Source organism: Saccostrea cucullata, unplaced genomic scaffold (assembly GCF_032062105.1).
Source record: "Saccostrea cucullata isolate Sc308-1 unplaced genomic scaffold, CSIRO_AGI_Scuc_v1 ctg2476, whole genome shotgun sequence".
NCBI lineage: Eukaryota > Metazoa > Mollusca > Bivalvia > Ostreida > Ostreidae > Saccostrea > Saccostrea cuccullata.
The window spans coordinates 174,114-189,673 of record NW_026922394.1 but is presented as its reverse complement, the minus strand read 5'-3'; the positions used below and the strand labels follow the sequence as shown (position 1 = coordinate 189,673).

Here is a 15,560-nt window from a genome sequence, read left to right as displayed (position 1 = left end):
AATCTTGCTAACTCCCTCAATGATATACTTTAACTGTTTTATTATACCGATACAAATTTAAATTGTTAAGATCGCCTTTTTTTTTTTAAAAAAAAATATTCATTTACTGATTATCTAATCATTATTCTCATAACTGAATAAAATTACAATTTATATGTATTGAAAAACTAGACGATTACGGATAACCGCGAATTAGCTTTCGACGGAGGGATTAGCTCAAAAAACTAACGGATTAGTCGATCCGCAGCGATTTCAAGGGAATTGTTCAGATCTAATCACTTAATTTTGTTTAGTGAAAAATCAGTAGAGGTATAATAACAACATTTATTCCCAAACTTAGACAAGAAAAATACATTATGTTGTTTATGTTGTTATATCCGTATAAAAAAATCATATCATAAACTAGAAATAAGTATTAGTGTTAATCTAAAAGTTGGCTTTACAAGCAGTACTAAAGCGACCTGGGTTTAGAAATCATAAAATATGATAATCAAATGATGCAAATACTTCCGGGTAAAAAGAACCGTTCACGCGTTTAAATTTGCCGGTGCATATACCAGTATTTCAGTTGAAGTGTGTTGTGGAGTCACAAGTTAGGAACTTAATACAGTTGAATATACTTTTTATTATTTAAAAATTCCGAACAAAGATGTCCAGCGGAAATAAATATGAAGTGGATCGTGAGTATTCCTCATCATTTAAGAGTTTATTTCATGTACTTGTAATTAAAATATTACATGTCCCAAAAATAATAAAAAATATTAATACTGAACTTGATTTTAAAAAAATAACAACACATGCGATTGCTGTGCAATTCAGATCGATAGGACAAGGAGGAATCATAGTTACGAAGAAGATAAATTAAGGTGATTCGAACCTGTAGTGAAAGTAATTGGAATTTTAAAAGATGGTTACCTTCGGATAAAGGACAAGTTTGTGGTTTAAGAATCATAAAAAATATATATATGTTAATGCGCTCGTTTCCATGGCAACAACCTCTGAATATGCCCTTGTTTGAAAATGTAAAATCTGTGAAAAAATCCCACTGCCAGTGAAAAAAAGTATTAAAAAACTTACAAATTATAATCAGAATTTATTTATTTTCATGTATAAAAAAGGGTAACAGATCAACATCATCTTGTCATTTTTACACATAGATAGTACATTCCAACAACATTCTACGACAGCCTGAATTTCCTCTGTCGTCTTAAAAATTGCCCATTTTTTCTTAACCTTGACACAGAAATGGTTATAAAAACACACTAAAAGTAATTGGATATTTATTTTCTAAACTTTATTTTAAATAAGAGATATATAGCTAAGCAATCTAATTAAAATTAGATCTTTGATCCGCTCCAGTTTGATCGCTACACAAAGCGATCAAACTGGAGCGGATCAAAGATCTAATTTTAATTAGATTGATAGCTAAGTATCAGAGGGGAGAAATTGGTATGATCATGAGTCAAATAAAAAGATATTCTAATCCGAATTTCCTCTGGTCTATTTTTAAAAATTACCCCGAAATACATATATTGGCAATTGAGGCTATACAACTTGATCAAAATTAATCAATGTCAATTCATTTAATAAAATATGTTAAAAACAAACTTTAAAAAATACTTTTGAAGAAAAAATAGAGTAAAATTTAAAGAATTTTAAAATTTACATTCAATTTCCGAATTTCCTATGCTTTTTTTTTAACCTAAAACTTTTGAATTGATTCTTGGCGAATTAAACATATAACACAATATCATGATACAAAATTTTCATAATTTTTTAGAGATTTTATATGTATACCTAATTTAGAAAATAACACTGACATATTTGCACAGTTCAGGTGAAAAAAGTGCACATTACAAATCCGAATTTCCTCTGAATTTTTAAAAATAACAAATCAATAATGTAAAATGTTTGCCATAATAAAAACAAGAAATCTGTGAGCCAATGCTCACTAGTTATACCCCCGCTCTGATGTAAATAAGCACTATCATGTTAATATACACAAGTTCAATTACAGGCAGATGCACAGAAAAATATGAAGTTGACATCAGATTCATATCAAAATTAATCCCACCATATGGCATGCCTCAACAAAGAGTGTAATAAAATTTCAAGCATCCGCTATGAATAGCTAATGAGAAAACTGCGACGAAAATTTGTTATGTGTGAAACAGACAGACGCACAGACAAACAGGAAGTTGATATCCGATTTGAAAAAAAAATGTAGCTAAACATATGGCATGCCTTAGAGAAGATTGTGTTAAAATTTCAAGCATCTACAATGAGTAGTTGCAGAGAAAACTGCGACGAAAATTTGTTATGTATGAAACGGTCAGATGCACAGACAAACAGGAAGTTGACATAGGATTTGAGCCAAAATGTATCCCATCATATGGCATGCCTCAGAGAAGATTGTTTTAAAATTTCAAGCATCTACGATGAGTAGTTGCTGAGAAAACTGCGACAAAAATTTGTTTCAGACAGACACAGACAGACAGATAGACACACAATGGTAAAACAGAATACCCCTCTCCTTTGGAGTGGGGGTATAAAAAAATATATATCCATGGACTGACCTTTCCCTGTCATTTAAAATATTATATATCATAATGGAATATGGAACATAGTGATATACATATGACCCAATTTCAGTAAATTAAGAATAAGATCAACGGTTTACAATCCAAATTTCCTCTTTCTGAACACACACACACACACAAAAGGAAATTTTAAAGATTTTTTTAAAAATCTAGAAAAACGAATGACAAAAATGACAAAACACTTATATAACATTTTTGAAGAAGTTTTCCCATTATATCACAAATATATTATTTTTATCAATATGCCCAGAAAAACTGCTTAATCATGCCGGATATAGTTATGTTCCACCGGAAACAGTTATATTGCCCTCCCGAACACATTTATGTCCCCTGGCGTGCTATCATTCTTCGTATTAAATATGTCAGGTTCGAAATTTACAGAGGCAGTTGCTAAGCAAACATAAAAATGTCTGCTAAAATTTAAAAGTCGGGACAACATCTGTGATTTGTTTATTTGAATTTAGATGAATTAAATAATTTAATTGAGGAGAAAAAATCCTTAAATACAACAAAGGTTATCAACTTGTCAGTATACTGAAAACTCTCTGCCATGAAACAGGACGGGATATTTTGGAATTACACCAAATATACATGCATGTTTACACAGTGTTCAATAAATATGTTCGATGATTGATTAGGTTCAATGTTTAAAAATGTTATATACCATATATTACATGGCTTAATTCTCAGGCATTAATACCAGAATATTTGCCCCTCTGTGACAGGAAAGCCCAGAAGTGTTATGTCGCCCTTTGCCTTCGGCATTGGGCAACATAACACTCCAGGGCTTTCCCGTCACCGAGGGGCAAATATTCTGGTATGCTGCCCTTGAAGCCATGTAATATATGTATAATGTATCATTGCTTAACTTTTGCAAGCTTAAACTTAGGAATAACATAAATGGGCACACTGAATGGAAAAAAGACGGATTTAGTATGACAAAAGTTCCTCAAAAAGTATATCATTTACATGTTTGCAGCAGGTCTGTTCATACAGAAGTGCTTTAAATCTTATGGGAGGTTCTGACACAAATGCTTCTTCCCTTTATTTTTCCAACTTCAATCTTGACTTTCTGTGGCTTTCAACTGGTAAAATTCTGATGAACAATTAGGTCTTTCATTGCAGCTTGAGTGTAAACACCTCAGTCATGTTGACATGTGGCCAAATTCAACACAGATGTGATTCTTAGCCTGAAAAAAAAAACTTTACTTCAGTTACAGCCTTATTGACAGGTGGACACTGAATATACATGTAATAATGTAACATCTATTATAAAATTACCTATTACTGACTGATTATTGATATTCTAATAGTAATAGTTCCAATGAAATAAAAATAGCATGATACCTACAAAATAATATTTACATTCCACATGTATTTAGCCTATGAAATGCATAGAATTTGGGGCACATAATACAACATTACATTGACAGTAAGCTCAAAAGGTAATTATTAAGTTTTTTTTCAATTTTATGTTTATGTCACAAACCTTGAATACCGTGCAACATCATATGGGAAAATCAAAATTCACTCTCAAATTGAAGAGTTTAACATTCATTTTCTAGATTTGGCATGGCTCTTTCATTAATTTAAACTTACCCCAAGGATAATACAAAGGATTTTGAATTACACTAATTTTGTAGATGATACAGGGAGTTAAAATATGCTGTATTCTTTGAATTCGCCCAACCGAGGTCAGGGTGAAAGGGGCAACAATAAAAGGGGGCGAAATTTCCCGGTATACAGTAATATGTACATTTTATCAGTCTGACATGTACTATAATTATTTTAGCAAGTTTACTTTTTAAAATCTGAAAAGTTTATCAATTTAGAATTTTAATTTTTTCATACCCAGCCAGATGGTTTCAGCATCACAGTTGTCTTTTAGCACATTTGGATCAAAGGGATTATAATGCAAAGTGTTGACTCAGGTTGTACATTTTGACTGCTTGTTGATGGAAACTCCAGTCTGTTCCTTTGGCGGTTATTAAAAACCTATCGAGAAAACAAATCACTTATCTGACAGTATTCAACTTAAATGTGAATTTTATAGACTTCTCTGAAAATTTTAGACCTTCCTTTTTATAAATTACTTCCGAACAAAAACTAATAAATGAATGTGTGCTGTAAACAAGAACTTAGAATCAGTGTCCTCAATAATGTTTCATAACATGAGAATACATATAATATAATAATTGGTCAACTGTTTTTTTTTTTTTTACAAAAAGACTTTTTATCATGTTATTTTACACTGTGTGTCATTACATCAAGTTTGTAGGAAAGACATCAACTCATCTTTTAAAAATTATAAACATGGGAGCTATTTTTTTCAGTCACTCAATGACAAATCATGAAATGTGCATGATTTTTTTGCTATTTTCTCATTTGTGTGAATAAATTCAATATTGTTTTAAAGGACAAGTACAGAATAAGAACTCACTGCATCAATGGTGTCATTGACTGGTAGACAGACTACTCGGCCCAACGACACCTCGGCCCAAGCTGGTTGACACCTCGGCCCTGACAGGTCGGCTCAAAATCATTGACACCTCGGCCCATACCGAAGACTGCTCGGCCCATGCGTTAGGAATAAAATTACATTTAGTTTGTTTAAATTAATACTTTCTATGCAACGGTAATGTAAATGTTTACTATGTATATTTAATCACTATATACGTATACTATAAATATACGATAATTTCAGTATTTTCTAACAAACCACAGCACAACATCAAATTACAATTAATCCGTTGATTGGGAGGTACATGTAATAGGTCTACACAGAAGTTTATGCCCTGGTTTACAAGATTTATTGATTTGTTTATTTTTGATATATGTGACGCGCCAAGCAAAAACCTCCCTTAACGAAGAATTTTGACATTTTCAGTTTTTTGTCGATTCTTGTAGAGTTTTTCTTTCTCTTTCGTTTGATGTATAACATGACATATATTTCTGTGTATAAATGTACAAAATATCGCACGACAAAGACGAAATATTTACTTTGACGTTCAGTGTACGCGTGCGTAACTTCATGAATTTTCATAACGTAAAATCGTAAAATAACGCAAAGCTACATTTGTATATAATGATTTGATGATATATATTTTCAAACATTTGATTTGATTCCCTTAAAAATATCAATAATTAAAATTTTTAATCGTAAAGATAAAAACAAACATTGTAAACTATATCTTTGAAAAATGAAAAGAGGGGGGGGGGGCACCGGAATGATTGATAAGGGCAAAAGAACAAAACGTTACTCAAATCAAACATCTTCTCTTCCTCTAAAAGCTTTTCCATTTGATATCTTTTTAATGCAAAAAAATTGCAGACAACAATAAAAGGAAATAAGCAAAATTTAGATGAAAAAGTCCTATTGTGGTAGTACAAACTATATAAGCTCATCTTCCTAAACGAGCTTGGGCTAGCATGTTAACCCTTCATCTCATTTGGTAGAGCACTGGACTGGCAAGCCAGAGGCCTCGGGTTCAACCCCAATTAAGCAGAGGCACTTTATTGTCTCTTTTACACTATGAAATTAGTTATCTTAGAAAAGTTCGAGACAGCCCCTATCCTACTAAAAGTCTACACAATACACAGTATATAAAAAAAGATTTTTTTTTGTCATAGTTTACGTTTTAAATACCTGAGTTTTTAAAGAGTGTAAGAGGGTTCTTTTCATCTAAAGGATACCACATTTCTTTTACCACGTTTACTATATGTATTTACATGTTTTAGTTTCGATTTTTTTTTCTACGGGAAAAAAGTATGTCTCATCTCTGAAGACGTTTGGGGCTTATTGATAAGATATTCCGCATCCAGGAATAAATTGTATATGTCTCTTGTAGTAGAATTCGATCATTTTCTTCTTTGGATGTCGTTATGAAATCGGTCTATAATTCAGATAAGGAACTTTTGTATATCTCAATAAATGCGTGTTCATATCAAAAACAATTAAGATTAGGTGCATCAAATTTTAAAGTGTTAAACTAAAGTTTCGCCGTTATTTCTTGTAAATCTTTAAACGTTTGATTAATTTTTTCCTGGCCCTCCGTTTCTTTTTTTATTTTTATGCTTAAATTATTGAAGAAAAAAAAATGTTTAGAATCATTTCGTTACTAAATGAGTTTGCATAATTTTCAGTAAATCAGATTGTAATACCCATCCTCATCCAAAAAAAAATATGCATATTTCTAAAATTATAGTTTGAAAAAGAAATTCTGCAATTTATATGCATTATGAGGATGATCTTAAATTAATTCTGACCGATTATTGTATACTAACGAATAACAAAGCGCAATACCAGAATATACATTAATTCGACAAGTAACACACTCCACGACCTCATTTACATTCATTTCTAGACATGGGCTATAAGGACTAACCTAAACTTTACCGTTACCTTCCTAGGAAAGTTCATGCACACATTGTGATTTATTTTAATCATATCAAATATTGGTTGCTTTTTAGTATTATTTAAAGCATGCATGTTAAAAATTGCAACAGAAAGTAAGAGAACGGGTAACAGATTCTTCATATTCTACCATTATCGTAAAGGGGGGGGGGGGTCTCGGGTATGGACATTCACGCTTAATAATATCAGGCAAGTTCTTTTTTGACTTTGACAAGAACAATGCACACATATACAATTTTAAATTGTAAAAATAAATCCTTTTCCTTGGAACAAAACGCGTAAATCCTTTTCCTTGGAACAAAACGTGTTTTGATAATTTTGCACAAAACTCCCCTTTTACGTAACTATGTACATGTATACATGTACATGTAGGCATGTATGCATCGTCGGAAACCCACGGGTTGTCTCGTCTTTACTTATCACAAGACAGATCACCCTTGGGTTTCCGACGATGGCATGTATCTGCAATGCGACTTTTGCAGGAAAAATTTGTTTAAATTGTTTTAATTTGTTCCCTGTATATATTAAATTAAGTGTAATTGGTAGCAAACTTTCATAAATTGAAATGCGTATAAGCAATTCAACAGAAGGAAACAAGATTATTATTTTCCAAGGTTGATTTGTCATCATAAAATGTTGGTAGTAAAGTCTTTGTGGGGGAAATAATTATTATAGGGTAAATAAATCTTTAATATTGAAGATTAATATAAAAAACTTTTAAGTGAAAATTTATAATTCTTAAATGTTTAATGTAAACTGTCATTCTGTTCTCAGTTCAAAGAGCTTAATAAGCACCGGTGAGTGCGTTACATTATGTTGTTTTCAGGAAAGTCACCTCTTCACCTTATTTTTTCTTCTTTGGTAGAAAAGATCATGCTTAAAACATTGGCGTCGGAAGCAAATTGAAAGTGGAGGGGGGAGGTGGGGGCAAAGTGTAAAAAAGATTAAACCTACAAAAATAAAAATACCTGACAAGCAAAAAAAAGGGAGGGGGATGTCCTTTTCACAAACACGAGATTCCTATTTCGGATTTGGGGGGGGGGGGGGTAGGTTCGAACTTCAGTACCAAATTTTTTTTTTCATCACTTTCCTCATTTTTAACCTATACTGCGACTTGTCTATGGAAAGTAGGGAGGGGGGGCTTAACCTACGCAGAATGTTCAATATCTATACAAAGTATATATTTTGGAAAAAAAAGGGGGGCTAACCCTCCACCCCCCGGTTCCGACGCCTATGTAAAATAATAATAGGTTTAAATGTTTTAAAAGTGTTCAAACAATCTGTATTAATTTGTAACAATTTGTATTACTTATAACAATTTTCGCGATATATCATGTAACCTCAACAAACGGGTTATGAATACATAATATTGAAGCAAAATAACGAAATGTTTAATTTTTTCACTGGAAATTTCGATAAACAATAGTCAATCTGTTTTATTCTCGGTCATAAAATATCGTAGAATGTGGGGCAGTCACTGTACAATGTATGCGAGCATCCGTACTGTATATATTCACTACAAAATTTACAAGTCTCCAAAGAGATAGAGCAGACACAGGTGAATAGGCACGAATATTTCCTTCTTTTTTGCGTACAAAATGAGAAAGTGTTAAACAATAACGGATTAAAAATAAATTGAGAAGCTCAAAAGGTTCTTTCTTCAAAATTTTCATTTTAAATCAACAGCTAAAACTAATTCCGGAAGAAGTGGCCAAGTCAGATACTCTGTGTCGTATCTATAGAGAGATACATTTTAAAACTAAACTTAACTTCATGTATTTATTAATATCCTTGGCAAGCAATCAAAGATTATGTACAGTTCCTATTATTTGCACAGAAAAGTGCATCAAAGACGATGTATTTTTCTATAACTTACATCATTTACGGAAGTGAAAAAGATGTAATTTTATATACTTCTTTAATTTAATTATGGTTATAACGTGGTATTTGATTGGATAAAGAAAATACTTTTCATTGCATAAAAAATTGGGTTACCTATGTCACAATCACTTGCATAAAAAACACATTGATCCGCCTGACGTAACATTTCAATATTGTACAAATTTTGTACGATTTTTTTTTTTATATAAACCACAGCGTTATAAATTGGGTAGCTAGGAGAGGTAATTCAGGTCAATTTTTACTGCATCGCTATTTTAGTTTAATGCTCCTGTTTAATTTTTCTTGCATGTGCATCACGATAAAACAGCTGGAAATTAGCACCTTGATTTTAAAGATTTTTAAAAACTTTTTTGTTTGACATTATAAGATGAACCGAATAAAATCTTTTTAAACCTCCAAATTATTCATTCCGGAATTTTCTTATTCAATCAACAACTATTTTTTTTTTAGAAACGCCTTCATTTAATATTGAACATTTCTGACAGAAAAAAAAAAAACGACCTATTTAGCGATGCATTTTTTTAAGTGAATACAAAGACGGCAAACAAACTCCATTTTAAAAACGGCCTTACGAGAATTGTTTAACCATCACTGGACATTTTTTTTAAAAGTATACTCTTATTAACTGTGAAAAGGATATGTCGCACAGATACTTGACGGAGAATAACTTCTTGAGAATGAACTACATCAAACCACACCCAAGAATCTTTGAAATCTCAGCATACAAATAAAACAGTTCATTCCCTTCTTCTGCAGGGGAGAGTTTTTCTCGAGGAAGCGTTTTTACGTCGCTTTTACCTTGTTAACTTTAGACGCGTCTTTTGACGTTACGTCATAATAGAGATAAGGGAGGTTTTTGCTTGGCGCGTCACATATATATTTTACTGCTTAATTTTAAAAATCATATTTTTTTCAAATAAATTCTATAAAATATCAACAAGGGTTTCTCAAAGAACTTTTCATTAACATGAGTAAGTCTCCCAATTATGGCTTCTCGTAATTAACTCCTCATAGTCACCACCCCATATAACACGCGCTCGAGACTCTAAAGGATGCACCGCATCTTCTTGTTTGTTTTATGATTAGCACTTATGATCAAGTTATTAATGGATTGTCTTTCTTTAATTACCGTCAATTTGCCGTCTTGGAAGATTGCAAATGTATCAAATTAATTTTCTTTTGCATTTCATAGATATATAACAGCATAAATAATAAATATATTTAACTAAAATATTATATTTCTGTTTGGGCCGAGGTGTCTTTTATGTGAGCCGAGGTGTCTGCAAATTTGGGCCGAGCCGTCGGAGCCGAGGTGTCAATGGGCCGAGGTATCGTTGGGCCGAGGTGTCGTTGGGCCGAGCAGTCTGACATTCCATTGACTCATTCTATGCACTGCCCATAGCAGCCATGTGAATTTTTTTCCCTTCATTTTCCGATTTTCGAGATGAGACAAAAGCGTACATAGATCAGATTATACTTCTGCATTTACTCGATGAGCTAACCTTTCATCATGATGTAAATAAATTGTGTCTTCTTAGAAGACATTACGTACTAAACATAGTGAACAAGAAGTCTCGGTCGGAACGTTTTGTTGTATTTACCTGAAAATCATGGGGTACATCTTGATCTTGTCGTGCAGGTTGTACCTAGAAATAAAATCACCTGTACGGTTGTTGCAAGGTACCAAACAGCATAGATCGGTACACTTCTTGGATACAAAAACAACTGAATAAAGTGTTTTTTCTTTGAAAATAAAAGAGACTGTCTCTCTGTCAACATGGTGGCGGAAAACGGCCAGGTAATTGTCGTAAATTCCTAATGTCGGAAGAAGACTCGAAAAGCCAATGTTGAATGATTTTATCAGAATTCTATTGAAATTTACTTTATTTGTCTATCAGATCGTTGCTTGTGGTCCATTAAATTACTTTTATAACAAAATGAGACGTTAGACTGGCTTGCCTGTCTGATCCTCGATATACAGGTACTGCCAGTCTAAATGAGACGTATCACGACATCAGCAGTGATCAGCCTATTTTCAGCAGTTCCAGTTGCGCGGTAGATTTGATTTCGTCACGTTCGAATCACCTTAAGTTGATTTAATTGGAATCTTGTTTAAATGCTTTTCATTTATAAATTCTAGCATAGCCCCTTACTACGACAAGGTGTATGAAACACAAATTTGAGGTTGTTCTTTTTATGTTTTCGTACAGCGCATATACATTTAGTATTATCATTATTATTATTATTATTATAAATTCGCTTTGATGTAGATATGATGTAATTGATGTGTTGTAAATCAAATCTCCAAAATGGTAGAAATAAAGAATGAATTAATAAACTAGAAAACTAATCTAATAAGAAAATATAAATTACATATGGGCAAATTTTCTTACTAACGCCTGTATCTGACATTTTAGATGCAAGATGCAACATAATTATGTAGACATGCGACTCATTTATGCGACTCATTTATGTCAACATGCAAGATTATTATGACAACATACAACTAATTTATGTCAACATGCAAGATAATTATGTTAACATGCATGCGGGATAATTATGTAGACATGCAAGATATTATGTTCACATGCAAGATAATTATGTTGACATTCTACTTATTTATGTCAACATGCTACTTAGTTATGTCAACATGCGAGTTATATTTTTACATACAAGATATTTATGTCAACATGCAAGATAATAAGTTGCATATCAACTTACATATCTTGCATGTTAACATAATTATCTTGCATGTTCACATAAGTCGCATGTTGACATAATTATCTTGCATGTAACCATAAATAAGTCGCATGTTGACATAATTATCTTGCATGTTGAAATAAATAAGTTGCACGTTTACATGAATAAATCGCATGTCTACATAATTATATTGCATCTTGCATCTAAAATGTCAGATACAGGCGTTAGTAAGTAAATTTGCCCATATGTAATTTATATTTTCTTATTAGATTAGTTTTTTTTTATTTAAACAATATTTTATTATGAATTAACATAATGAGATTGGACAGCATTAGTTTAGTAACTTGCATGTCAACATAATTAACTTGCATGTCGACATAATTATGTTGCATGTCTACATAATTATGTTGCATGTTAACATAATTTATCTTGCATGTAGAGGACAGAAATATGCCACCATAAAAAACGACACAAAAATACTTCATGAAGAGATTCTAGACAAACTTCTTAATAGATTTATAACGAGGACATGTCTGTAATTCCTCCCATGACTATTTTTTTTAAATTCATCTTTATTTTCTATCTATTGAAATCATTTATTTCTTTGAAATTTAAATTTAATTTTTTTTTGGGGAAAAAAAAAATGAAAACTGATATTTCTCACGTGATTCCTCGAGTGCCAAGTTTAGATATTGATCACAAGGAGAAACGATTATAGGGTAACATATTCCCGTCTTTTAATTGAATAGGCCCATTAAATGATCCGTATTGTTAAAATTATCCCGACTCTGCGTTCTTCCTTGTTATCATTTCAGCTTTTCAAATGAAAAGAAACACAGGAAATATTAGCCTTCAAATACCGGTAGTTCAATGCTGTTTGTGTTTGAATGAGACAATTTTTTCAACAATTGTAGGTTTTATGAAATATGCACTCATGAATTACACAAAATTTAATCTCTCTAGAATCTCCGTGCACAATTATGGCACGCCTGTAACTTTCACTGAAATGATAGAAATCATCATTTCCGTTGCTGTCAGTGTTAGGAACGCATACGTTTTTATTCACTGCGTGTTTGCAAGGGCTAAAGCTTTGCCCGTTATGCAAATTATTCCACCTTTCGTTGATGCTCTGATATTCAACAAACTATGCAATGAGAAGCCCATTGGACCTAAGGTTTCATTCTCAATATTGTTTCCTAGAATTGTGCTCATTTAAAAAAAACTGATGTGGTACCATAAATGGTTTCAGAGCATTTAGCGTTCAACATTGCGATTTAATTATGAATGTTTGACATCATTTAATTTCATTTGTACTGTTGCTCCAAAATCTTTCCTCTTCAAATCAGAATCAAATTCATAGAAAGAAAGCTATGACACCAAAATAAAGATTTTTTTTCCTAAAAGAAGAACCCTTTTTTCAGACTTAAATCATAAACATTTGGAATCTTTTACAATTTGAAGGGCACTCTTCTTCAAAATTCCAGTTGTACTTGTAAATAAAGCATTTCAAAATTACAGTAAAAGTCCACAGTAATTCTGTACTGAATATCACAACCATAGACGTTGAAAACATCGATGCTCAAAATTTGTCGCAACCATAAAGCCGTAGTTCTTTTATAAACCAGAAATACAATAAAGTTTTGAAATTTTCATCCAGATTGTTCAAATTAGGAGGCGAAAAATAATGTGTTTTTGGCTTCTTGTCTGATACCCAAATATTAATTGTACATTAGAGGTAAACATCTAGGGGTACTACTTCCTCATGGAGCATCATCCAGTTTTTATTTCCTTTAAAATTATTTAACTTTCTTTTATATAAAAAACCTTTCAAAATGAAAAATATGTACTAGTTAGCACAGAAATTATTTTGTGCCTTTATTTTTAGCATACAGTGCAGGGTACGATCAACATCCCGTGTATGAACAACCGCAGCCTTCAGGTTATGGTTATCCGATGACGAGAACTTCAGCAAATATTGTTGTAAGTCTGTGGTCAAATATACAGCACTTAAAATTTCGATGCTGAATTTAAGTTTATTCTAATTTATACATCAAATTTTCAAGCTTATTTAAAGGAAAATATATAAAATGAAATTTTACGACCGAAATTGCGATGTTTTGCAAGTAGTTAAACAATCTGATCTTAATGTGATTAAATTCGTGTATGCACATGTACATTGTAAAGTCTTGTTGTTTTTCCTTTTACCCTGTAGGTAAATAGTGCCTCTACACCTAGAGTTGTTGTTGCACAAAGAGAAAGCGATTGGCTGGTGCCCGCTATTTTTGCCTGTCTTTTCTGTTGTTGCCCCTTTGGCGTCTGTGCAATTAATGCAGCTGTTAATGTATGTTTATCTTCTCAATAAAAATCAATTTGTAGACATTGTATATACAAAGGTATGGTAGGAACTGTACGTAGACTCGATTTCATATTAGATTCAATTTGTACGTCAAGAGCTAATATCATTATATGTAGTTATAACTTAGATTACAACTAGAGGTACTGTGAGCAGTGAGCTCACCTAAATGATACCCCCGCCTCCCATATGAATATAATGGCAGTGTCCATGTTTTGCTATGGGAAACCCAAAATATGTAAAATAGGAGATGCACAATGGTCCTTTGTAATAAAGATTCTTTGAAAGTCTCGTCAGATTTCATTCAGAGGAGTTGTGGATAAGAGATGGGTACCAAAAAGCGTGACAGACGGACGTAGAGACGGACGGACGGACATCCCGATTACTATATACCTTCCCGCTTTTCAAGCGGGGGTATTATTAAAACCCACATTTTTTTTTTGATGGTCTTACATACATGCTTAAAACTAACAGTTGTTAATTAATTTAGATTCTCTATTTTTTACTTCTTCAGGCAAGATTCCATTTCGACGAGGGTGACTATGAAAAGGGGAGAGACTATTCAAGATCGGCCAAACAGTTGACCTTGATTTCACTCGTACTCGGCATCCTCTGTCTTACTGGCTATATTCTCTTCAAAGTTTTCCTACTGAAAGAAACGAACAAACTAACAGGAACCACAACCACAGAAAACCCCTTTGGGATCTAAAGACTTTAGTGTTAACTTTGCTTTACAGATTATTAATTCATAACCAATTAATTGCAGCCCGGAGGACCGGGCTGCTCTATACATATAAGTTTAAGTGTTGGTGTATGGGGATGGGGTGGGAGTAGTTAATTAGAATTACAGGTTTTCTAGACATTGAAAAGATTGTTAATCAGGATGTTCTTTCCGTTTATAAATTACGAGATACATAATTTATTTACTTCCATAAAGTGAATCTGTAAAAATATATATGTTTTTCATATTTAGTATATAAAGTTGCTTTTCATTTTCTATTAAAAAACGACAGGTCCCTTTTTTTAGAACATCGAATTTTACTTCTCGGATAAAAACGTACTCTGCACAGTTCGTGTTTTATATTCTAAAATTGAAAATTAACATTTTAAATATAGGTGATGCGTGTGTCTGGTTTCAATTTATATTTTATGCAGCCAACATTTACTTGAGGAATTGATCAAGTTTAAAATGGTATCGTTTTTGATTGATTTTTAACCGACTACATGTTTTCAAAATTTTCACGACTATCGTCTTCATCAATTAGACGCATGCCTTTTCACTCATATAGAAGCGGTATGATGATCAAGACGCATTTTCATTTTTACTTTATATATTTCCCCGGCCACAATTGATGGTTACATCAATGTTTTCTTGTTTGTACTTTATACTAGTATACAATGAGCATACAGTCTTTAATTCTTGATTGTAACTAATGGAAATTTTTCATACTCAAATTAACATTCGATTATTTAAGTTCACCTGCTTTCTTTTACTTGGTCATGTATTTGTTTGAACAAAAAAAGTTATCCTGTCTCCAAGAAATCCTATACGATCAACTGTGAGTTTTTTCCCAGATATCTAAAATCACTT

General features: G+C 32.2%; 1 protein-coding gene across 2 annotated transcripts in view; it reads left to right on the top strand.

Moving 5' to 3' along the window:
- The first annotated feature begins 623 nt into the window (after nucleotides 1-623).
- Nucleotides 624-15,560, top strand: part of LOC134261724 (trafficking regulator of GLUT4 1-like) — a 67,993-nt gene continuing 53,056 nt past the window's right edge. Inside the window, exon 1 of one of the 2 annotated variants that reach the window (XM_062744128.1) lies at nucleotides 624-680. In XM_062744128.1, coding sequence (XP_062600112.1) covers nucleotides 650-680 — 31 coding nt within the window. In that variant the 5' untranslated portion in view covers nucleotides 624-649. The remainder of the gene's footprint in view (nucleotides 681-15,560) is intronic. The other variant, XM_062744126.1, reaches the window with a different exon arrangement.